Below are 25712 nucleotides of genomic sequence, written 5' to 3' on the forward strand. Positions count from 1 at the left end.
AAATAGATAGTGTAAAAACATTTTCGACCGTAAGTGTATAGCATTGAAATTCATATGAATTCAAATTTTAGGGACAGTCAATGTATAATTTTCTTTACACATACGATATACTAAGTAACAGGTAACTATTTTATATAAGCAGAATATGGTAACCAACCAAAAAAGTGATACTAACTGTTTCAAACAAGCATATATAATATGGTAACAATAAGATAAACAACGTGCACGCAATGACATACTATTAAATTACTAGATACTGGATCTCGTGCCACGGGTCCAATATATAATTTTATCCCTATGTAATTAAAAAAAAAAAATTCTACATATTTTACGATGTTTCTCAAAAATCACTGGTGAAAAGCTAAAAGTTTTGGAAGCACGGATTCAATAATTTATGTTATAGTATATTTTCTTTGTTTCAGAGTAATTGAAACGCTTTGAAAGTTATATATTTGTATGGTAATAAATCATTTCATTAAGCGTAAAATTAACAATGGATAAATATTATTAACATTGGTATAAGAACAAACAACAATCACATAGACTTTGAGTTCCTTATTTCATCTATAAAATGTTTTGTAAATAAAATATTATTAATGGAGTACGTAATTAACATTTGAAGGAATTCAGATGAAAAATTGAATGACTTAAATAAAAAAAAAATGATTTGCCACTAAAATGAACAAGATAATGGAAGTAATCCTTTAAGAAAGTGTTCACTCTTAGAAAATTAAGAGTGTTTTTATTAATTTACTCTTAATTAAATGTCTAGAAAAAAAAAGCTTAATGATTCTTAATTGTGTAAATAAGGGTCATTTTGGAAGAAGAAGATCAATTTCTTTTTAAAATTCTAAAGGCATCACTTATTTTAAAATAAAATAAAAAATTTAAAAAGCCACCGGATGAATTAATAAATGGAATTTGTCTATCCAAAATAAAGAGGTGGGTCCACTGGTGTTGAAAAAAATGTAAGGAACCAAAGAGCCGTGTAAATTGGAAAAACAGATGGGTCCCATAGCATAGGAAGTTGAAGTGAGGTGCAGCTTTTTCATCGGGTAAAAAGGTTGAAAGCAAAATATGGGCTGGTTTTTATGTCCAATTATTAAAAAAGTACACCTAATAAAGGAGTTAGATACAATATTCTGAAGGCAGGGAAATCAGACAATTCCGAAATTACCCTTTGATGGGCAAGCACACATGTCGTTGAAAAGTTGTGTGCTCTAGCCTCTTATTAACAGCAGTGAAGTATAAGTAAAAATCTGACGGATCGAGTGTTCTCATCAGAACTAATTGATTCTGTGCGTCCAATTTAAGCGCGAATCCAATGGCTAGCGCTTTGATAATTTCCTCTTAGGGGAACCTCTATAAATACTCTACCGGAGGAAATCCACGCAAAAGTAAACAATATTATCCCCCTACATATACACAAACACTAGAAAAGAAAAAATGAAGAAAGTGAACTGTGCGTCATACTTAAGAGACGACGATGATGACAATATTAGTCCAGCGGGATTTCCAAGAATGATTCTCAATCTTCCCAAGCCAAGTGCTAGTTCCAGCCATAATCGTCGTCGCTTTGTTGTAGATTCTTCAGAAAGCGAAGATGAAGGACATGCTCATCAGTGGTATAAGCATAGCAATGCTCTTGCTCAACTTCAACCCGTGAATGATATTTCACAGCTTCTAAGAATGATGCTCAACCTCAAGCCAGGTGCTGGTACTGGTCGTCCCCAACTAACTCTTAACCCTAATCGTCGCCCTGTTGTGGACTCTTCAGATACTGATGACGAAGGCCTGACTCACCACTACATGCAGATAAAGCACTTTAGCCATCCACATGCCTTGAACAAGTATGACATCCAACAATACTCCGAAACCAACTGCAAGGTCTGTGGCCTGCAACTTGTTGGCTCGGCTTATGGTTGTCAAAGCTGTCAATTTTATCTGCATGCATCGTGCTTCGATCTTCCTCGGAAGATCCAGCACGGTGCACACCTAGCACATCCTCTGACACTTCGATACCCATCCTACTACAAGCACTGTGGGAAGGTCTGTAACGCTTGTCGTGAACAGATACGAAGTTTTATGTACTGCTGTGATCTCTGCAGTTTTGACCTTCATGTCACTTGTGCCACCTTATACAGCATCGCGAAGAGAGCTGATACATCGAAGGACAGTCTTACACTTTATTACTCGTTTCCTGTCAGTGACAGTAACAATACTATGCCTTGGGTCGCGCGATGCAACGTTTGTAACAAGAAGGTGTCTAAGGAAGGTTGGTTGTATTACAGCAAGGATACTGGCTATATTGCACATATTAAATGTGCTAAGGGTGCTGAAGGTGGCCCTCCTCGGATCAAAGAGAGGCTTAATTTGCTTAAACTTAAGTAGAAGAAATTAAGTATATGTATGTGTGTGTGGCTGATTCAGTGCTCGAAAATATAGGACTCATATTTGGGGGTTAATATGCATGTCTGCAAAATCCTCATGTGTGACTTTAATTAAAATAAGGTTTCTAGCACTAGCAGCTATGGAATATATATATATATATATATATATATATATATATATATATATATATATATATATATAGGTGTGTGCTTAGTAGAATTGGTGGCCCTGTGATGAGGCATAGGTTGTCTTCAATAGTCACCATGCATATATCTAATGTGATAGTATGATTGATAACAAAAAAGAAGAAAAAATGTCGGCGATCTTCACTCATCAGCTATAATTATTCAGTAAAGTAATTAATAAGCTGTGTGTTCATTAAGTAAATCTGTTTTCTCTTTGTTTTACATATTTTTTTAAAGGAAAGAAAATATACTTATCTTTGTTGTATTAAGTATAACTAACAAAGATTAATTATCATTCCACGTGCACTGGCATTACCTCAACTGAAAAAATTAAAAAAATTAACTTACTCTTGTGACAAATTTCTGAGTAGAGTTACTTAAAACTTTTTATTTTGCCAAGTTAAGTATAAGTTGGAATGCTACGTTGATTAACTTTTGCGTTTTGCCACATCCTGATTCCTGTGTACTCAATTAATTCATTGTTATGAATTCCAATAATATGAAAATAAAATTTAATACTAATATTTTTCAAGAAGGGAATGATTATTAGATCAACACCAACCCTTTGTTTCATTGAATGATGTGTCTAGCTAGAGTTAACTTATAAGAAAAAGCCCGGAAGTAAAATTGTTTTTTTTTTTTTTTCTAATAGTGTTTTAGTTTTTACTCTTCTTTAATTTGGCGTTTTGGTTACAAAAACCGAAAAAGGATTTCCGAAACAACTTTTTCACCTACTTTGATCAAATAAACACCACTTAAATAACTTGCATGGTTAATTTTACAGTTCTACTCTTACAAATAACTTGTACTATTACTTTTTTTTTGGGGGGCAGAACTTGTATTACTTATATAAGGGCTATATTAAAATTTGCTATAGATTCATCAAGTTGTTCAATATGTGAAAAGTGTGATTTTAGAGGTAATGGCTTAACTAAACTTACTGGGCATTGTAAATCTTGTAGTTGGGAACTCACACAAAAACACCAAAAACAATTGTAGTAGGATTAATATGATAATTACACTTTTAATGAGAGGTTTTAGATTCGAGCTTAATATGAAAAAAAAAAATCTAATAAGGAACGCTTCCTTTTAAAAGAAAAATTCTAATAAGGAACGCTTCCTTTTAAAGAACTTACAAGATGCAAATCCAAATCAGTCGGAGCCCCAATACGAGTACCCAGCATCAGGACGATATAGTATTTCTTCCTTCATCCCCATTCAATCAAAGAAGACTTAAGAGAAGAAAGCAACGTGAAGTTGTCTCAAAAGATTGAGAAGATGATTTGAAATGGTGATGTGCGTCTAAAGCACAATGCTAAGGCTTGCTAGTGGCGCCACAGGGATTGAAGCGATCTTGCCGATTTATTATTATAATTAATGAAAATGTCCGCGCTTCGCGCGGTTATAGAATATTACTAATTTTAAAAATAATAATTTTATTAATTTAGTTGAGATAAAATGGATCAATTTTAATTTTAGGACATTGATTAAATGAAAAAGATAATATTTTTATTGGAGTTGAAGTTTCGATGAACTGTATTTATTTATTACCAGATTTTCTACTAAAGATAACTAATTTTAAAATTCAAATAAAAGAAACACAAATAAAAACTAACAAAACTAAAAGCATAAAGAAAACAAAACAACGAACTTATTGTTGGTTATATTCACTCATGTCGTCAAATTTCAGATTATTATTATTATTATTATTATTATTATTATTTTGGCGCCAAGTAAAGTATATATCCACAACTCCACATACAACAACCTACAATTTGTGTGCTACAATTTCAAATATTTGGTTGATAAATAAACTTCAATTCAAATGCTCAATTATAGATATATGTATGAGCATTTTTATAAATATATGTATAATATCAGTTGCTCGTGGGCTTAATTTAAAAAATGCATATGTACAATATTTGAATTTCGAGTGCAGAAAAATCTTTAACCTTCAACAAAACGACAAATGCCTCGCTCCAACTGGACTATGAACGTTTTTTAATTCAATTTTAAATTAACTCCAATTCAAGTACTCATTCAGATATATGTACAATAGCAGTTGCTTGCAAGCCTCATTTAAAATAGATATATGTACAATATTCGGATTTCGAGCATAAAAGAAATCTTTAACTTTAAGAAAATGCCAAAATACGTCGTATCAACTGGACTATGAACTTTAATTTGAAAGGATTTGAAATGTTACTGCTAATGTGCTAATAATAGAAAATAGGAATCTATATTCAAGTGAATTTTCTCGTAGAGGTCCATAAAAGCCGCGCAATGAATCACTCTTGATGAAATAACTTTTCTCTCTTAACTGAACAACTTGTCTTAGCACTTGTTTTCCTTTATTTCCCTAGCAAAATTACAAGCAAACATGAGTCAAAATAAACATTAGAACAACTATGGATATATTGCGCTGTGGAGTAAAACACGTGGTAAAAACATATACCTTATGTAACTTGATTTTTAGATGAATATTCAGAATTTAGATAAGCTTCTTCAGCCTTTTATACTCATCATTCAAAATAGTACTTTCACTGCCTCAATTTATGTGTCATAATTCTAACTTTTAGAATCAAAATTCTTAAGCGTGACAGTAAATTCGGACATAGAATCTTAAAATTTTTGGAATAAAATTTACATATTTAAAACTACGCAAAAGGTACTCAAACTCACAATAATTTATAATTTAAAAGGCATTCAAGAAAATACGGTCAAAGGTAAACTCGTTTAATTCTCGAAATCCGACTATCACCAAATAAATTTGGGAGGAGGGAGTATTTGCGTCAAACAACACCTTCACCTGAAAATTTACAATTCTATTAGTCTATTACTAACGCCATATGAAAAGTCAAACAGTTAGATAACAGAAATTAAGGAAGATAATTGAATTAAGATCAAGAAAATAAAAATTGTTGAGAAGGAAAAATTGTTATGAATTGAGAAAACAAAAAGAACAGATACCATCTTGTAATCATCCTTGCAAAGCTAAGCTTAAATAATGGCATAAACAGAAAACGCAAAATGCAGCAAATGCTTACAAGGTTGTAGAAACAACTAATTCATCCTTAGCCTCTATTTATAATATGGTTGCTTGGAATATGTAGAGACCTACATAGAAGATGGAACCACCCTTTTACAGGTTATTAAAGCACGTTTAATTTGGAATATGTATAAGTATAACCTACATAGTGGAAGAGAAGTAAATTAACCACCCACGTATAGGTCATTTACATCACTCGTTTACAGGTTAGTTAAGAGCACTTTTAAAATGTAATTTAATGAAATGTTTCAGTATGATAAGCATAAAGCATATACATAACAACATTTGATGCAATATTTGATTATTCGGAAAATAAAGGTAAAATAGAGAAAAATTCAAAAAAAGGAGCAAAAAAGATAAATGCATTTGGTGGCGATAGAGAGGTGCTACATCACCTTGTCTATACCTAACTTTATATTGTATATAGATATAGATTGATTTTTAAGTGATTTGAATCTGATACTATAACAATTTCGCCACTTTAATTTGCCTCTCGTCCTAAATAATCATTTACTTTATACTACTAATATTTCAAGTAGCATCGTGATAATGTATATATGTATTATTTAAATATTATTTGTACAAATAAGATAATTTCACCCCATTTGGTACGATATTGTCTGCAATGGCCAAGGATGCTCAGATTAATGTCTCATAGATTACAAGCCCAAATTAGTTGTAACATCCAATCTGCACAAGAAAGAAAGAGAAGTGCCCATGGAAAAGCCAACTGTCTGATATTGACACTAGTGAAACAAAAAACATCATGGTCGACGACATAATTCCTGTTTCTGTTTTGAGAAGTAGAGACCAAGTGGTGGTGGAGTTAATCAATTATGTTTTGTTCTACTTGTTTTCTGATTCTGCTGATTGACAATGACACAATGTGACCCAAATGTTTTTTGTTACGTTTTTTTTTTCCCTTCTGGATTTGGTTTGCTTTGAAATAGTTGAGACAAAGCCTTCAGCTAAAATCTAATAACATTGCATCGTGTTTGGACAGTTTACCGGATGTTATACCCCATTTAAACGGGTTAAACTAGGTACAACATATTGGAGATTCCTATATTTGCTTTATTTTAGGAGTCGCCACCTAATTGATTTTAAGGTGAATTAGGGCACCTAATTATTAACTAAGGTAATAGCTAACTAAACCTCCCGTTTAATTTTTAATTCTAAGTAAGGGTTCTAATTATCCTAAAGGGAAGGGGTTATATCCTTGATCCGTTAACACGGTTTATGGCTAAACTTAGGTTAATTAATTTAGATTAACTATGATGCTCAAATCTTAAGAAAATAAGTTGCAAATGTTAGAAAATATAATAATACTATTTAAAATAAGAATTATAAAAATGCTAAGGCTTTAAATAAAAATGCTACTTAAAATAAGATTTGTAAAATATAATAATTGCGGGTTTTTCCTTGAATTAACTACCCATTACCCGAAACTAGCCCTACTAATTCTCCTATAATTCATTTAAGCTAAGAGACAAAATAAAGTGTTAGTCATATAGGTAAATCAAAAATACACAACAAAAATAAGATAGAGAGAAAGGAAGAGCGAACGGATCGGCCCATTCGTGGAACCACTGCTGCGATATGTTTTTCTATTGGGCTTTGGCCCAGAATCTTTTACACAGTTGATGGGGCCACTCGAGAAATGTTTCGTTGGGCTTTAACCCAACACTAGAAGAAGAAAAATCGGACTCGTATGCGATAGTCATGCATAAAAACGAAAGAAAAAGGATTAGTATATGATCAATAAATAAGGCTAAGACTTATATGATGCAAAATTCAGAAAGAGATAGATGTCCACACGCCATCAGGAAAGAAAAGTAGGCAAGAACATAAGTAGTAAGTCCAAGTTTAACTAGTCATGCCATAGAAGCTTTACGCAGTTTATCACAACCATTGTTCATTATGCTACCAGTCCCAAAATGGGCCAGCGATAACATATTCTTTAACCGGTAAACATCGCCTCAATTCAAATGAAAAATGTACTTCATGCTGGAAAGAGTTTCTTTATAGAAAAGATCTTTAATTTGCTAATAGTGAATGTCCAGATAACCTAATCACACGACTGCAACAATGAGACTCAGTCTATTTAGCCAAAAGCAATTGTCCAGGGGAAGACGTGAATGAAGTAAAACTTCCACAGACATTAACTGCTGATATGGTAATTCAAAACATATATTACTCTTTAGTCTTAAAACAAAAGCTTAATGCCATATTTCAACAGTTTCAATCAATGCTCTTGATAAGGAAAGATCAACTAAACATATGAGAGATGCACTCTCTCCAATTTAGTTTATGCCTTGTGCACACGGATCAGTATTTAGCATATCCAAGACAGTTATCATACTCAATCCTCACGCTCATACTTCCTTATTGTACTCAAGCTAATCCATTAACATGAGAATACATAGTTGTCATCAATTAATCTTCGCATTGGTACAATTTCTCAAGTCAAATAAGCTAACACATGAATTAATGCATCAAGGCTAAGCTAATTAACCGAATGTAGTACAAACTCATAAGTTAAATACACTAATTCCCATGTTAAGTCATCTAATTAGCCTTGCATGCTAGTTACATGAGGACTAACCTAAATCTAACAGCTATGAAACTAGCAACTAAACAAACTACATTGAAACAAAAGTGAGTAAAAGATGAAGTATCATAACAGGCATGTAGTATCCGAAACTGCAAATGGTTTTGAAATTCTTTACATATTTCAACCAACTTATAACTTATCAATTAATCATGGACTAATCACATTAGCGTTACCTCATGCTAACAACTTGATTAGATTTGGATTACGACAGTGATTAAAAAAGGGCAAAAGGAGAAACAGGCTAATGTTTAACTTAAACTAACATACACTTAGCTAAGTAGCAACTGCCTAACCAAATTGAAATAATTGAACCTATAAGCAGTCAGCAATGTCCAATCAGTCCCATACTTAAATCATTCATCCGATTGTCCAAGCATGAAACCAAAACAAGTTCTCAAAAATAGGATTAACCATGAATAGACTTAAATTAAACAGTCATGCTAGAAGTATAAGACAAATTAAACACTAATCAGAAGCATTCGACACATCTTAAACTGAACCAAAACAGAATGAAAGCAAACTAACAGCAAACAACCAAATGGAATAGCAAACTTCATCATATAAGCATTTTAAGCATACCCTAACGACAATTAAACTAAACAACAGACTAAGCACATAAACACATAACATGCAAGAATTAAAAATAGATGAAAGGAATGAAGTTCACTGACCTTCTTCGGGAGCAGCGAACTGAGGCGCGGGGTTTCCAGTCTACCTCAAAGACTACCAAATCCGAAATATATACCAAGACAAACAAAACCAAAAAAAAAATGACTTGATATTTTGACTCGATATTAAAACAAGATCATAACTGCTAAAAGGACTGATTTTCAGAGTATTCTTAGGCGGCTAAATTTATGCTTTGCTTAGGGGGAATTTCTTGTGGCTGAAAACTTTAATTTTTTTTGAGGGAATTTCGGCATTGCAAGCTTGTATTTTTAGGGACTTTATGGCGGCTCTCCGCATCCCTTTTGAGTATAAGAAGGCTGGTATTTATAGGACGAAATTAGGGTTTCGGATTTCAAAATTTGTGACTCCAAACAAAACCCAACGGCTGTTCAAAGTCAAAACGATCTCTGAAGGTTGATTTTTCCTCCGAGATCTGGAAAGAAATTTGGCTTTTTGTTGACTCAATTAAAGAGGAGAGAAGAGAGGAACTGTCATCTTACACGAAAATGGACAGGCCACAATCTGTCATGGCTGATGGCCCTGGAGCGTGGCTTGAAAAAGAAGGGATCAGACAAGGACGCTGTTGAAAGAGTCGTCCTCTTGCCAGTGACACGCCACGATCCGAAGACTTTTCGCAAAAATGGAAGGATGAAACCCTGCCATTGATGTGCAACGTTGAAGCTTTGCTTCAAAGAGAAAAAGGATGAAAGAGACGGCTGATTAGGATCTGATTTGTTCCCTTTTGTTTTTTTAGAAAATGGAGAGTGGGCTGATCGGGTATGGCCGTTGTTGGGCCGGTTTTTGGGTCCGGTTGGGCCTAAAAAATTGACTGGCCTCTTTAAAAATAAGGTGGGCTTCAAATAATGAATTTGACATCCTTTGATAAATTACATATTAATAAGTGCTAAAATGAACAAATTATGCAATGCCGAGTATAATTGCTAGTAATTACGTGGTAGTGAAAACTATACGATGCAATAATATTTATAAGGTTTGAAATTAAATAAGTGCTATTGTTTAATTGTATAAAATAAATGCGATCCATTCTTGCATAAGATGAAAAAAAAGAATGTTGAAAATGGCTATCGCGATTATAGTATCGATATATGATGGAAAAATAATAGCGATAATAATAATAGTAATAGTAACAATAACATTAAGAAGGTGATTAGAATAATATTAATAATTATAACATTAAGTACTTGCAGCATAATAAAGTAATAACAGTAATAGTAATATTAATAACAATATCAATAACAACAATAATAATAATAATAATAATAATAATAATAATAATAAAAAATAATGTTAATGACAATAATAATAATAATAATAATAATAATAATAATAATAATAATGGAAGGCAAATAATTGTGGCCGAGTATGCGAAATTATTCATAAATAATATTTTGGAAAAGAGGGCGGGACAAAATCGGGTGTCAACACCGGAAATCTTTTTTTTTTCTTTTTTTTTTCTTTCTAGATAAACAAGGGATGTCGTGAATGAAGGTCAGAAAGAATTGACAAAGTAATCCTATATATAATTGATTTTGTATAAGATATAGGTTATCTCATTCATTATTCCATTTTTTTTTGGAACAAATATGATATCTTTAAATGGTTATAAAATGGTTCCTTTCATCCAAAAATACCCCCCTAATATATGTATATCCTTCTTATTTTCCTTCTTAAATCTGTATATATTCAAGTTTGTTATATTATCAAATTAATTCGAGCAGTACATACTGCTGCGCACCTAATTAAACTTTGTTAAACCTGTTTAGATGTTTCATTGGACTGACACAGAACATGGGATTTGGTATTTTTCAATACAGTGAAATATCAAATTTATCCTTATTTTATATAGTATCTCTTTAATTTCTTAACACACACACATATTATAGTAAAAATGGAGTCATAAATAGAATGACAATTTTAATATATTACCCCTTATTATTACTAAGTTATTTAATAATTGAAATCAATCAAACATAATTTAAACATTGTGCAGACACTAATAATTCATTGAAGTTTTCAACCCAATAATTAATAGTAAGGGTAAAACAAGTATGAAACGATAAATTATTCCTTAATTCTCCAAAGTGAACAAGTAAAAACAGATAACTATTTTTAGTATAGAAGACAAGTAAAAAAGGATGGAGGGAGTATAAAATTTTATTTTACTTTAATTAAACTTAATTTTAAAATAGAAATTCTGAATTTGTTTCTAAAATATGCTACTTATATATAGGTTGGTTTTATTTGTATAGACGGCACGTAGAGCGTTATGACAAGAGTATGATAATACATACGTATAAAAATACAGACATTTTCAATAGGAGCCGACAAAATAAGAATTTGGCATTCTATTTTGTGTTACTCTTCCAACCAACACCTCCACCTCCCTCTGCCCCTCAAACTCCAATCCCACACACACACACACACATACATACATGTATATCTATGTGTAACTGTCTTCCAAGTAAAACAGTATTGCTTCATCAAGAAAATATAATTGAGGTTGTAGTTTCTAAATTGGGAAGTTTGTACTAGGATTCTTGAGGTTTTCTTGACTTGGGGTTAGCTTTATGTGGTTGTAGTTTCTAAATTGGGAAGTTTGAACTAGGATTCTTGAATTTTTCTTGACTTGGGGTTAGCTCCATGTGGGATTCTTGAATCTTGATTTGATGAATTTCCTTCCAAGATGTTTGAGTTACAGAGAATGCAGTGGTGGTGGTGAAAGAAGTGAAACTAGGGGTAGTGGTGAAAGTAGTTCTAATGGTGGATTTGGGAAAGATGGGTTGTTGTGGTTTCATGATATTGGTAACTGTGGAAGTGGGGAATTCTCCATGGCAATTGTGCAAGCCAATCAGGTATTAGAGGATCAGAGTCAGATAGAGTCAGGTCCATTTGGAACATTTGTTGGAGTCTATGATGGTCATGGTGGCCCTGACACAGCTCGTTATGTTTGTGATCACTTATTTCGTCATTTCCAAGGTTCTTCCTTTTTGCTTAATTAATGTGTAATTTCCAGTTTTTTGTCTGTTTTATTAGTAGAAAATGTTAAATTTGCTATATAGAGAAACTTTAGTCAATCAACTGTGTCTCATTCCTAAATTAGTTGGGATAGGTTGACTTTTCAGAAAGGAGCCATGTAAGCTTCTATGGTTCTGAACTTTACGAAAGGAGGCTAGACCAAGGCAGAAAAAAGAGTTAGGCTTTAACTGATACCCAAATCTAGCAACATCTTTGGAAGTAGAGAAGGTTGATTATGGTGTAGCTTCAAGAATGAGGCAAGGCTATAAGTCTATTTAGTTGAAGTTACAGGGAGGGGAGTGGATTCCGCTTTAGCCCCAAGACGATGGTCTCTAACTAGAAAAGTGAATGTTTGAGCTTTAGTGAGAAGGGCCTCCTTGCTTATTGAGTTGAAGCACTAACCTTTAAATGAACCTATAGGACAAAAGGAACTTCCTGACCTTAGCTCAGTTGGTAGAGCGGAGGACTATAGTCCAGCAAATTCCGCAGCTAATCTTAAGGAACTTAACCAAGGGCACTTGCTCGGTTATATGAATCTTTTGTATTCTTCCACTTTATTCGGGTCCATTTCATTCTATTACTTTACTAAATAATTTGTTTCTGGGGATAATCATAGAGATGTGGAAGCTCCGTAATGTCTGGTGCAGGTGCATTGTGCAATTGGAAAAGATCTACTCTTGAGAATCTTTATTACAAACATTCTAACTTTAACGGTACCTTCTCTGCAGGTTTTACGATAAATAGGGGGTGTATATGCCTTTCCTTGAACCCCTTTGCTCTTTTTAGTCAAGGTCATTTTGGGTTTAATTACGTAAGTTAAGAGACTACAATGAAAAAAGCTCCTAAAATCTATAATTATTTTATACTAGAATGCAGAGCTATTTCTTGAATTCTAAAACTGAATAGTCTTTAAGATTCATTCATATAATTCACTTTGCCTATTGCTGAAAATATGTACTAATTAACTCATGTAAGGAAGATATAGCTCTTCACTTCAGCCCAGTCCCCCATGAATGGACGGCAAAGCTTAATCTCACTGGTTAGGTTGGTATTTTCCAGGAAAACTTCTATTCAAAATACAATATGTGGTTTGACGGGCCAGATTTCTTTATTCCATTTGTTTCAATTTATATGACGCTCTTTTTATTTTGAAACGTCCCAAAATGTTTGACACTATTCTCTTTATGTCCAACTTTCACTACACCCGAGATACAAATCCGTATACAATTCAAATTCCAGACTTTAATACGAGGTTTTTCTATCAAACTAACTTTTCAACCATTAGTTTATTAATTTTCTTCCACTACCGCTAATGTAAAATCTAAGTCAAAATCAATATCTTAAACACCGTGCCTGGTTAAACACCATCATACAAATTAAAGTGGAGGGAGTAGAAGGCGTGACAATCCGACTCATTCCTGGTCTTTTGGAAACAACAATTTTGTCTATATTCTTACATGTTGCATTCTTAGTACTAGACCAAAGCCCTGGGGGGCAAGGATATGTATTAAATTTTGACCATTAGAAGAAGAAAGCTTTGTAGTAGTTTCATGGATTTTATTCTTAATGCAGCAATATCAGCTGAAGGAAATGGTGCCGTAACAGAGGAGACAATTCAAAGGGCCTTTCTTGAGACAGAGAGAGGGTTTACTTCTCTTGTTTTGGAAAATTGGAGTTCTCGACCACAGATGGCGACAGTGGGGGCATGCTGCCTGGTTGGAGCTATATATCAGCAAACACTCTTTGTAGCAAATCTTGGCGACTCTCGAGTAGTCCTTGGAAAGAAGGTCGGAAACACTGGGGAAATTGCTGCCATACAGCTATCAACGGAGCATAATGCCAACATTGAGTCTGTTAGGTGGGAGCTAAAAGACTTACATCCGAACGATCCTCAAATTGTTGTTCTTAGACATGGTGTTTGGAGGGTAAAAGGAATAATTCAGGTAAAGTCCCAAGAATACTTTCTTGTTATAAAATTATGAAAAAACCTTTCAAGTTCTCCCTGCATTTCCCATATTCCTATACTTGGTTAGTTTAAAGGATATGCATAGAAGCTTTGATGTGTATCAGCATCTTAATAGCAGATTTTCAACCAAGTCATGAAACAAATGACTTTGATATGAATGATGTTATTGCTATGGCAACTTACAGTATATAATTGAGCTTCCCTCAGCCTTCTTTTTGCTGGAGAACTACCATGTTATGGATGGCCATATGGTGTAATAATGAACTGAAGTAAACTGAATTTTGTATAGAAAAACAGATTTTAACTTTCAAGATGACTCATGTTTCTTAGAAAAATTGATATGCCTCTTGATATATCTACTGTTTCATGGATTTAATAATTTTATCTGTAGAATAAAGAGGTTTTATTAGCTGAGAACGTTATTAGTCTATGGTTGATCAGTTTGTGCATGTATGTCATGCTTGGGAATTGTTGTTGTACAATTGTTGCTTTTCATGGATATTAGAATTCATTAACGTATGTCTTAATAATGGGTGTCCTAAATTGACTGCAGGTCTCAAGGTCTATAGGTGATGTTTATCTTAAACACACAAAGTTTTGCAGGGAACCAATAAATGGAAAATTCAGAGTTCCTGAACCCCTTAATATGCCTATCCTGTTGGCTACTCTATCAATTTTAAAACATCCTCTACATCCAAATGACTCCTTTCTTATATTTGCTTCTGATGGTCTATGGGAGCACTTGAGCAATGAAAAGGCTGCTGAAATTGTGAAGAGTCATCCTCGTAAAGTAAGTTCTATGCACCAAAACATTATAACTTTCCTGCATATTGAGTTCAATTAGGCTTAATATCTTTTCATGGCATGTTATGACTTCAAATGCATGCTTAATTTTGACGGTATACATAATTGGTTTTTCTTTATTGATAATTGAAAGATACTTTTTAGTAACTATTAAGTAGGGAGAAGTCTATGAACTATATAGCTTAACCATCTATCTAAGGAGGAACACTATATTCTTTATTTCTTCTTACAGTAAAGGCGAACCACTACTAAAACCAAAGAGATATATATGCTACTTTAATCACACAGCTCTATACATCCAGTGTACTGAATTAGATCATCCAAGAGTCAACTTCCTCATATACTCCATGAGTGCTTGTTCATACCAGCATAAGTGCACGTCCTATGATCACCCTGATGATTCCTGAATCATATCTTCAGGCGTTACTCTTCTTTTAGGTTTCAAGCTCTCTGGCAGTCCCCATTAGAATTTCAGCAACTTGTAGATGACTTGCCTAATCTCTTTCCATTATGTCTACCCTGAATATTCTCATTTGTTCCTCATAATTTATTGAAAAAGTCAATCTCGTTAGCACCAAAGAATTTTTCCTTTATGTTCAGATTTTCGGGTGAGAAGATACTTTCCCTTCCAAGTTCTGTTCTCCTTGTGATCTCTTTCAATTCCTGTATGTAGGGACAATGCCTCTTCAGTGATGTCTGTAAAATGAAATGGTCAGACCTTCCAAATGACACCTGTTTGGACAATGCCTCTTCGTGATGACAGAAAGCTTGTCATGAGTCATGACAGGTGTTGTCCCTACCAACAGGAATTGTCCAAACCTGTCTCTGTGGTGGGTCTCTACTATGGCAAATGACCGAAGGCTTGTCCTATTTCTATTCCACAGTTCACTTTTATTCTATGCAATTTGATTTTGTGATTATTTTCTGTAATAGGTCAGTTATTCTGCTTCTTAATGAATTTAAAGTTATTAGATCTTGTCCCTCGACTCCCCCCTCTTCCTTTCCTCCTCTTTGTTAATGTGTGGGTAAACACATATTGGACATTTTGACTCTTTCAAAGAGATGGTTTAAACTCTCTTGCCCCTTTTTACTTATTCTGATACACATTCTTGAATATGAAAAACAGATGATCTCACTTTCTCATGATCATATCTTTCTTGCAAATATAGGGAATTGCAAAGAGGCTTGTCAAGGCTGCTCTCCATGAAGCTGCCAAAAAAAGAGAGATGCGATATTCGGATCTTCGAAACATTGACAAGAAGGTCCGACGTCATTTTCATGACGATATAACTGTAATTATTTTATTCTTAAACCATGACCAGATATATAGAGGCGTTGTGCAAGATCCAATGCTTTCTATACGTAGCGCTCTAGAACACTGATTCTTGAAGGGGAATCGAGTATTTTTGACCAGTGTTTGAGGTTCTGGCACAACACCAAAATTTTCCTTGAAATGCGGCTTCAGGAGCAGCATCAATGAAGCAATTGCGCTGTATGAGAGTGATTTTTTTTCTTTTGAAGAGGTTTATAATTTGAATTTCTCAAGCTTTGTAGATGGAGTTCAAGAAGAATGCTAATTCAAAAATTTTGGATACAGTCAGCCTCTGTGTAACAGCCTTGTTTCATTATTAATTTATTTTGTATACTAGTTTTTGCTGCTGTATTCTGGAGTATTTTGTTAATTTCTTGTAACGTTGTCGCCTCAAAAGGGATGTTGCTGCGTTCTTATTATTCAGTTGGCAGGTCCCTGAGTACAAAAAGAAAAACAGCTTCTGAAGTTTAAATAACATCTATTTGACCAGATGATCTGGCTTGAATTTAATCTCAGTATTTTCTCCTCAGATTTTGTGTATATGGCTAGTTCTTTCTTGCAGAAATCACATTCTTCAAATAACATAGAGACTATGGTTTCAATTGTTTAAAATGGCAATGGAGGCTACACGTAAACCGTTGATTTCAAGAACTTGGAGAATGTCGGGGTCATTTTCCTGTCTTGCAAGCAGTGACAGAGCCAGGATTTATGCCAAGGGAGTTAAAAAATATAAAGAAGCCATAAATGAAGAAGCTAAGGGGGTTCAACGTCTACTATATATACATAAAAAATAATTTTCACCTTGTATATACAGTGCAATTTTTCGCCGAAGTGGGCTCTTACTAGGTCCGCCATTGCTTGCAAGGTGAACCGAACTCCTTCACTACATGTACCCCTTTTTCGGTGCTTCTACTTCCAGTTTTTTGTTATACTGGAGAACCTTATCTAATTTTGTGTACATGCATTTTCCTTATTAAACTTTCTTTGCATTTCTTTAGCTAGGTAGTTTCTTTCCAAAAACACAATATGAAGATTGGCAGGCAGTGGCAGATCCAGGAAGTGGCTTGAGTTTAACTAACCTGAGGAGCAAATGCCAACTGCGCCTGACTCTCTTGAATTGGTAGGTTCACTTCTCTTAATATATATCAATATCAATTCTAATTGATTTTCACATATAAATGCAATATATTCACCCTGTTAACTTACATCCCTGTTTTTTTTGCTTACAGCATTTTCTGTCCTCTTAATTTCTAGTCTTTCCGATTTGGATGGCTAACAATAACAATGGGAAGTATAGCAAACAATAGCACAAATTTCTCTTGGCTAGCTATAGCCGAGGATTTCGAAAGGGAAGGAAAAACAAAAGTAAAAAAAGAAACAATGGGATCTTCACCAGACGCTCTAAAATATGATATGAAACGAGGACAATTTCTAAAAAATACATATACAAAATCTCATTGGTTATGTTGTTGTTGTACATATACTTATGTTGTTGTTGCACATATACAAAATTTGTAGGATTGAATGAAGACAAAAACTGAAGGTGCAATTTTTTCTATATACAACGGACTTACAAATCCAATGTTATAGTTTACCAGCTGTGTGGAAAATTGAATGCAACTAAGTTGCATGGGTCGTCTAACCGAAAATAACAAAAGACCGTAAAAGCCAATGATGGTACATAAATCTTCACATAAGAACAAAACAATGTCTTCAAAAGTCGAAACTCAGTGATGTAAGAGCTATTTGCTTTTGCTTCCAAAGCAAATAGCAGATCAGGAAGACAATAATTCACAAGAAAGGATCTGCAGAAACACGAGAAAATCTTTTGAGTGAAGGGAATACATCTTGTACATTTAACAAAGAGTAGTAATCTAATATGTATGTGATAAGTTAATATTGAAAGCAAATATGTATGATCCCTCTCCCAGTAAAACAAAAGCAATAGAGGCAGTTTTTTTTTTTTTTTTTTTTTTTTTTTTTTTTTGAAATGGAATATAATCAGTATCTTCTATTCCCTTCGTCTCAAAATACTTGTTGTCCTTACTAAAATTATCTGTCTCAAAATACTTGTCACTTTAGCAGTTCAAGACAAATTAGTTATTTTTTTCCCATTTTACCCTTAGTAGTAATTGTTCTTGAAGGCTACAAGCACCTCAATTATGGCACATAAATTGAGTAAATTTAATGAAGAGAGATTATATCTTAACATATAAATAAGGGTAAAATAGTCAAACACCACTCCTAATAAATATTTACTTAAGGGGCCTGTAAATGAAAAACACGACAAGTATTTTGAGATGGAGGGAGTAACTGAGTTTTCAAGTTTCTTCTAAGCAGCATTTCTAGAGGAGCGCTTCTTATGCTTTCTTTCACTCTCAGATTTTCTGCCCTTAAGGACTATTCTTCAGATTTAGTCCTATTTAACTTCTGCTTCTATAAGGACTAAAAAGTAGACTTCCTAACTTTCTGTTTGAGCTCCTTTATAGCTTATTCGGTCCTATTCCGAATGAAGCTAACATGACATTCTGACTTGTGGCTGAAGTGACGGTAGGGCAAACTCCCAAGACAAACCACAACAAGCACAAGGAACGTACATAAAATAAATCTCTGTTTTGTGATGATAACATTGTCAATCAAGAAAATTTCACATGAAATCTTATTCAGAGTAACATGCATCTCAAGATATTATGCTCTTCCTTTTCTTTTTCTGCTGCGCGAATTACTCTTTTTATGGTTTCATTTTTCTGTAATAGTTCAAGAATGGAAACAACATTACAGGAAAAGCGTCAGAAACCTCAAGGGTAACATGCTTTGAGTTATTCTCACCACCATTAGGTCACAATAGCATGTAGAGGATGAACAATATTTATAATAACACACTACTCTAGGAAGCAGTTACTTACATGTTGACTTGAGAAGTATATCACCACAAAAACTTGTCGGGGCGATACCAATAGTCTTTGCTTTAGTGTATCATTAGCTTTGGAATTCAAATATTTTCCAGTATAGAATGAAGACTTGAAACCCGACGACGGAACAATGGTTCTAGCCTGAAAGCTGGCACCCCGGTCTGCCACCTGTTTGTATCATACACCTCGCTCCATGCCTGTACAATCTCATCAACTTTGAACCCTGGAATATAACAGGCAAAAGATGTTTAAAAAATCACTTGAGAAAAACAAAACGTAAACTTAACAAATATCTCACTCATATTTTACCTTCCATAGCAGTTTCATTGGAACAGTGGTTCTTTATCATGACTGCAATATCAGTTTGAGATGCTCCAGCTAGTTCAAACTTTTCAACTGCAACATCTAAACATTCTTCCCAGGTTGGTAATCCTATCTTAAATTCCACTACGGAACGTTCGTAGAGCATGGTTCCCCATAACAGGTAAATCTGAGACCTCATGTTTTCAGCCTGCTCTTTAGCTCCTTCATCTGGTTTATCTTTAAGCATACCATCCAACCCCCTTTTATGCAACTGAGCTTTATATTCCTCATATTTCGAGAGTCCATTTAGACGCTGTTCTTCCATCTCTTCCCACATTTCCATCCCTCTTTCGATGCTTTCCTCAGCCTTGTTATATAGCTCCAAGATCTCTGAACATGTCCCTGCCTCTAACTCAACTTTACTCCCAATCAAATAGTACCATGAGAGTTTTGCTTGTTCAAACTGCTGCTGACTGAGTGCAAGAAGACTTTCGTAGAAATCTGGCTTGACTCTAAGAGCTTCTTCATACCTCATTTCTGCAGTTTCATATTCTTTTTCTGCCCATTCATATGCAGATTTAACCTGCTCCAACACCGTCTCCCCATAACCCCCCTCTCCTGTGAAAAATACTTCCTTTCTTGCTCTAGACATGTGTACATTTCCCCAGTTAAACAAAGACAAAGCTGCCATCTCTTGGAACTGAGCTGAAGCAATGTCAAAAAGCTCTTCTGCTTCTTCATTTGTAACAGTTTCCTTCATAGCTTCTGAATATAATTTCATTCCCGTCTCGTGAAGATCCAGATACGAGTCACAATCAATTCCAACATGGTTCTTGAATAGCCTTGCAAATTGGACAAACCAGTTCTCAGGGAAAGTTGGTCCTTTATTCAGTTCAACAAGCCCATCCTTTTTTACTATAGTTGATTTGCAAATGCTAGAATTCACATCTTCTTCAACTCTCATAGCCTCATACGTAGGTTCTTCACCTGGACTAACTTCTTTAATGTAGAGTCTCAAAGAACCTTGAGGATCAACAGATGATTCAGCCAACCTGAGCTCATCAGTAGTTGTGATGGTAACCAAGTCACCTTCTTGATCCTTATACTTGATAAAAGCACCCTTCAAATTTGGATAACGATCTAGAACTATGTCTCTCACAACTCGAAAACTGCAACTAATTGGTAACAGTGCCCATCTTATATCCTCCCCAAGAACCAACTTCACTGTTCTTGTCACTGGTTTTTCTTCCACAACGCGTCTCTTCTCCTCCACAACCACCTTGTCCTCAGCCTTCTTTTCTTCGACTCCATCATTCATGGTTTCCTTAATCTCAACAATTCTCTTTCTATCAAATTTGTTGTTCTTCTTTTTCATGTTATCCTTCACAACATTGGTAGATAGTGGAATGGGTGAGACTACTTTTTTTTCTTCGACATCAAGTATTTCTTGTATTTCCTTTTTAACTTTATCAGCAATCTCCAAAGCTGTTAAATTATTAGGTTCAATACTCAAAACATGGTTCACATCCCTTAAAGCTAAATCAAGCCTATTCAATGAATCATAACACTTTGCTCTCTTCAACAAAGCTTTGGTATACTTGGGAGCAACTTCAAGTGCTAAGTTACATTCATTTATAGCTCTTGGAAACTCGCTAATCCCCATTTGCATATAGCAAGTAGCGATGTTGCTATGCAAATAGGCAACATCAATATGGTTCCTAGGAAGCAATTTGAGTGCCTTCTCATATTTTAACATAGCGCCCTCATGATCGCGCTGCTGAAAGAGCCTGTTGCCTTCTTCCTTCAATTCTTTAGACATCTTGATGAACACAGCTGTGTCCTCATCAAATGCTTTGGATTTATGCTCTGGAATAGTTTTGCCATGCTTCACATTTCCAGCATTGGATTTTGTTTTTACATGACTTTTCTTCTTCCCAGTGGGCTTCCCCATGGCTGTCACCCCAATAAGCTAATCTAAGGGTAGTCTAAAATCAATGCTTCACAACCTTGATTTAGTCCCAAAAAGTGAAAAACGGAAAAGAAAGGAAGATAAATGCTAATTACTCGACCAGAGAAAACAAATTAAATAACAATAATGATGCTACAGAAATAAACTTTGAAGAATAATCAAAATAATGAAATAAAGAACTATATTTTAAACATGTTCAACACTGAATTGAATGGCTAAAGATCACCAAACTCATGGAAGAAAGGTAATCAAAGATTTCATTATTCAAGAACCCACATTACTCAGCAACAAAAATAAAACAGGAAGAGAAAAAATCAGATGGCACTCTACATATAACTATAACTTTGATTCATGGAATTTGATATAGAGGTGTAACCTCAATTGGAAAAAAGACCAAAAAAGAAAAAAAATAGATTACCTCCAATACACAGGTGAAAACTGTCTCCAAACAAAAAGATACATGTATCAGCATTAATGATGATTGAAGAGGAGTGACATGACAACATTGATGATCAGAAAGAAAAACAAAGAGGGTTGAATAGATTGGCAGTCAGACATATTTTTTTTCTTTTTTAATTCAATTATGAAGAATCTTTGACGGATACAAAACATTCATATAATCAAATCTCAATTGACACAAAATTGAAGTGTAATTAATTGATTGATTTTATATGTGGAAGAGAAAAGGAAATGTTGACAAATGAAAGCAAATCTGCAATGATTGTTTTCTTTTCTTTTCCCTTCCATGTTTGTTTCTATGTTCACGTCTTGTTCGCTTTTAACAAGACGTGCCCTCCATAATTTTGAACAAAGGCCTACACAGATTCACGTATAAAAACATTCTGTTCGTATATTTTGTTATAAACTTTATCCCGCTGTTTGGATGGTGGTTTCTCGCGGTTCATTAATGTATGGTTCTTGTAAATCACGTTTGCATTTCCATTATTCTTAAAATTACGCCAGATAAACAGAACCCGTTCATTCCATCATTATATAACCATAAAAAGTCCTAATTTTTTAAACCACCAATTTAGTGATTTTTCCGTGGTTATGTATTTCATTTTTCCATTATACCCCACCCTCCACCATCCTCCCCACCCCACCCCACTATACAACTCACCCCCACCCCACCCCCACCCCATCCTACCACTCACGCTCACCCCCACACCCCGCCACTCACCCCTACCCTACCACCCACCCTCACCCCCAACTACCCCACTCCTCTGCCACCCACCCCCACCACCCACTACCCCTCACCACCGCCCAACCCCACACCACAACAACTCACCCCCACCCTCATCCCACAGCACCCACCTCACACCACCCACCCCTCCACCACCCCCACCCACTACCCCTCAACACCACCTAATCCCACCCCCACCCTACCACCAATTACCCCCACTCTCATCCCACAACCACCCACGTCACACCACCCATTACCTACTTATTTTTTAAAGTTCCTATTTTATTCTTTACCTGAGTTTTATTAATAAATATATAAATTAATTTCTAATTAAAAGTTAAGGGTATTTTAGTAAACTTATAAGTTATTATACAATACCATACAGTCAAACCAAAAATTACAAATGTTATTAAACCACAACAAACGATACAGTCTATCCAAACATTGTGTTCATTAATACTGTACAATACAATACAACACCATACTGTACCATACCATACTGTACATTAATGAACCACGGGAAACAACCATCCAAACAGAGGGTAGAAAAAAATCCATTAATGTTCTAAAATATTGCATACGCTTATACATGCAAAAATTACAGAGAAAAATTGATTAAATGTGTACATATATATACACACACACTACACTTACGTTAGAATTACTAGCAACTTAGCAAGGCAGCCAGATAAAATGATCAAGATGATACTTAAGCTAATTTTGGTCGTTAACTTATACCCCTTGACCTAATTTGGACTAGTTTGGTCGTCAATCTATACCCCTTACTAGTTTGGTCGTCAATCTATACCCCTTAACCTAATTTTGCTAAATCAATCATTTGAATCCATGAAATTGTAACCTAAACCAATCGAAAATACAGCATTTTTCAATTTTGAAGATGGACTTGTAATAAAAATCGAAGAACAACTTATCGATATCATCTGAAGGACTAATATGATTTCATACTAAGTTTCATTTACCAGATCCAGTAAAAAACTAAATTAGGTGTTTGCTTTAGGGAGAAATGTTGCTATAAAATAAATACATTTGACTTTCCTCTGAGTGAAGCCACCTTAGATAGTGTTGGTTTTGGGAGGTCATTTTTTCAATTAAGGGAATGTGTATTAACTTTTCTTGATTTAAAAGATCAAGCAAAAATAAACAATCAATTATTGGAGGCTCCAAGTAAAAGAGTGAAAATTTCATCTCACAAGGCCACCCATGGTTGGTGGGTAGACTAACTCATGGGAGAGGACGGTGAAACATGACATGAAACCTTTTTTGCTATATGACTTTCACGATTTGTTCCCAAGGTCCACTTATGATAGCATTGTAAAAGAAGTTTTTCTTATTGTCCCTCTTGTTAAAAGTAACCGAATCTCGTTTGCACTTGCCTTTCTTGAAAGCGTTTAAAGAAATGCATGTTATACTGCAATGAATAATAGAGATTCTTCAGAATTTAAGCTTCTAATACTATTTTGATTAAATTTCCATTATTCATTGCAGACATAGCATCTTTCAACAGATATAGATCTCCTTGGATGATTTCAAGTAAGGCAAGCATAATCGCGATTTTGTTACGTTTAGCAAGACGGGAAAAGCTTCTTTTACAATATTATAACAAGTGAATCCAGAGAAGACAAATCGTGAAAGCCATAGAGCAAGAAAGTCTCATGTCTTACTTCACCGCCCTCGACCATGACTTTATCTAACCACCTATGTGTGACCTTATAAGATGGAGTTTTCACTCGTTTACTTTGAGCCTCCAATAATTGATTGTTTATTCTTTTTTGAATCAAGAAAAGTTAATATACATTCGCCTAGTCGAAAGAATGACCTCCCAAAATCAATATGTCCTCTAAAGTAACAGTAGCTTCACTTGTTTGACTGTCATAAGATTACATAAACCTTATATAGATTTTATATAAATGTAATGGAGCAAATTTGGCAAAAAATTAAAGGCCATTAGACAACATTTATTTTCAGTCCTACTTCACTTTTTGAAGTCTTTCCTCCATTTTGTATAAGAAGAAATTTATGTTATGGGAACACTTACCTTACAAACTATTAATGAGAACTGGAACTAATAAGAGAAATACAGTTTGTTGTGAAATCGATGGATGAACCAAGAAAAGTTTCTAAGCCCATAATGTTGGACATAAATATTTTTTCTTGCTTTTTAAATAAATGGTCTACTGTCCTGCTTCATTTTTTGACCTGTCACATTTAAATCTTTTCCCATTATCATTCCTAAGTTTGTGCTTTGTTATGTCTTGATAATGCATTAATTTATTGTTTTAGGATAGTCAGCATAACGTGATCAGCAAAGTCTTTGCGCTAGCAGATGAATGACCGCTAAGGAGTGCGTTGAAATGAATGCACGTTCCATAATTAATTAGAAATTTCGGGTTCCATCCTTAAAAATGAAAAAATTCATGATAAGAAGCATTTCCTTCTTCAATGATTCTTATGCAGTCGTGAATCTAGATTAGTTAGACTAATGATGAATATCAAAGATCATATAGAGTTATACACAAACAAAAAAACTTCAATACATAAACCAAGTAGATCACGCTTTAGTTCACACCCTATAACCTTCCTACCAAGCCCTAATTGGCGAATAAATTATTTATTTCAACTCCCCTTTTCTTTTGATTATTAAATTTAACTATTTTACTTTCTTCGAAAAGAAAAAGTGGCATTGTGACAAAGGCATTCGTTTTTCACATTATAATCTGCATACAACTATATTGAGGTGAATCGTTTAGAAATGTCTCCTCTTGTGGATGTTTAGAATTTAGATAGGAAGATACTAGAAACAATTAGGGGCAGGCATTTGGTATTCGGTTCAGTATTTCAAGTTCAATTTTGGTAATTCGGTAATTGATAATTGAAAGAGATATCAAATATCTGATTTTCAAAGTTTGATCCTGTAAGTAAATCAAACTTGATGTACGGTAATGACATATTGAATGAAAAAGATATTTTGACAAGATATGTTCATAATTTGCCCATCATTTAATATGTTAGTTTTTAGAGAAATCACGTATAGAGGTTAGATCTCCGCTCTCAAGTCCTAACATTATGAGTTTGGCGTCACAGGTTAATCAAGATATCCAAATTAGTCGTTAATGTTACCATATATATATGATAGTAAACAATTCATTAGGGATGGATGTTCGCAATTTTCAAAGTTCGATTTCAATAATTCAATTCAAATATGGTAAAACAAATATCGGTATGGTAAATCCAGTTCGGTTCAGTAATTTGGTTTTTGGTGTTCGGTTGGAAAAAAAAATAATCAAAATTCCTAAGTTTC

The 25712-nt window shown here is 34.3% G+C and overlaps 3 protein-coding genes across 3 annotated transcripts; 2 read left to right on the forward strand and 1 right to left on the reverse strand.

The window, feature by feature from the left end:
- Positions 1–1396: 1396 nt before the first annotated feature.
- On the forward strand, positions 1397–2536 carry LOC132054515 (protein VACUOLELESS GAMETOPHYTES-like). The gene has a single exon (XM_059446507.1). The coding sequence runs from the start codon at positions 1447–1449 to the stop codon at positions 2389–2391; it is 945 nt and encodes a 314-aa protein (XP_059302490.1). The 5' UTR covers positions 1397–1446; the 3' UTR covers positions 2392–2536.
- Positions 2537–11253: 8717 nt separating this feature from the next.
- On the forward strand, positions 11254–16541 carry LOC132052015 (probable protein phosphatase 2C 42). Its single transcript, XM_059443344.1, has 4 exons — positions 11254–11905; positions 13517–13887; positions 14464–14700; positions 15884–16541. Exons 1-4 carry the CDS (start codon positions 11596–11598, stop codon positions 16094–16096), a joined length of 1131 nt encoding a protein of 376 aa, XP_059299327.1. The 5' UTR covers positions 11254–11595; the 3' UTR covers positions 16097–16541.
- A 1065-nt stretch (positions 16542–17606) lies between these two features.
- Positions 17607–22074, reverse strand: LOC132052014 (protein PHOX1-like). The gene is made up of 3 exons (XM_059443343.1): positions 19248–22074; positions 18933–19161; positions 17607–17831 (listed from the first exon to the last, which is right to left on the reverse strand). The coding sequence occupies exons 1-2, from the start codon at positions 21190–21192 to the stop codon at positions 19019–19021; spliced, it is 2088 nt and encodes a 695-aa protein (XP_059299326.1). The 5' UTR covers positions 21193–22074; the 3' UTR covers positions 17607–17831; positions 18933–19018.
- Between the last annotated feature and the right edge of the window lie 3638 nt (positions 22075–25712).

Source organism: Lycium ferocissimum, chromosome 4, assembly GCF_029784015.1.
Source record: "Lycium ferocissimum isolate CSIRO_LF1 chromosome 4, AGI_CSIRO_Lferr_CH_V1, whole genome shotgun sequence".
In the NCBI taxonomy this organism is placed as follows: domain Eukaryota; kingdom Viridiplantae; phylum Streptophyta; class Magnoliopsida; order Solanales; family Solanaceae; genus Lycium; species Lycium ferocissimum.

Coding starts and splice junctions, on each gene's coding strand:
- LOC132054515 (XM_059446507.1), top strand. CDS start 1,447: ATGAAGAAAGTGAACTGTGCGTCATACTTAAGAGACGACGATGATGAC.
- LOC132052015 (XM_059443344.1), top strand. CDS start 11,596: ATGAATTTCCTTCCAAGATGTTTGAGTTACAGAGAATGCAGTGGTGGT. Junction 11,906..13,516: donor CTTATTTCGTCATTTCCAAG/GTTCTTCCTTTT, acceptor TTCTTAATGCAG/CAATATCAGCTGAAGGAAAT. Junction 14,701..15,883: donor TGAAGAGTCATCCTCGTAAA/GTAAGTTCTATG, acceptor TTGCAAATATAG/GGAATTGCAAAGAGGCTTGT.
- LOC132052014 (XM_059443343.1), bottom strand. CDS start 21,192: ATGGGGAAGCCCACTGGGAAGAAGAAAAGTCATGTAAAAACAAAATCC. Junction 19,162..19,247: donor CAATGAAACTGCTATGGAAG/GTAAAATATGAG, acceptor GTTATATTCCAG/GGTTCAAAGTTGATGAGATT.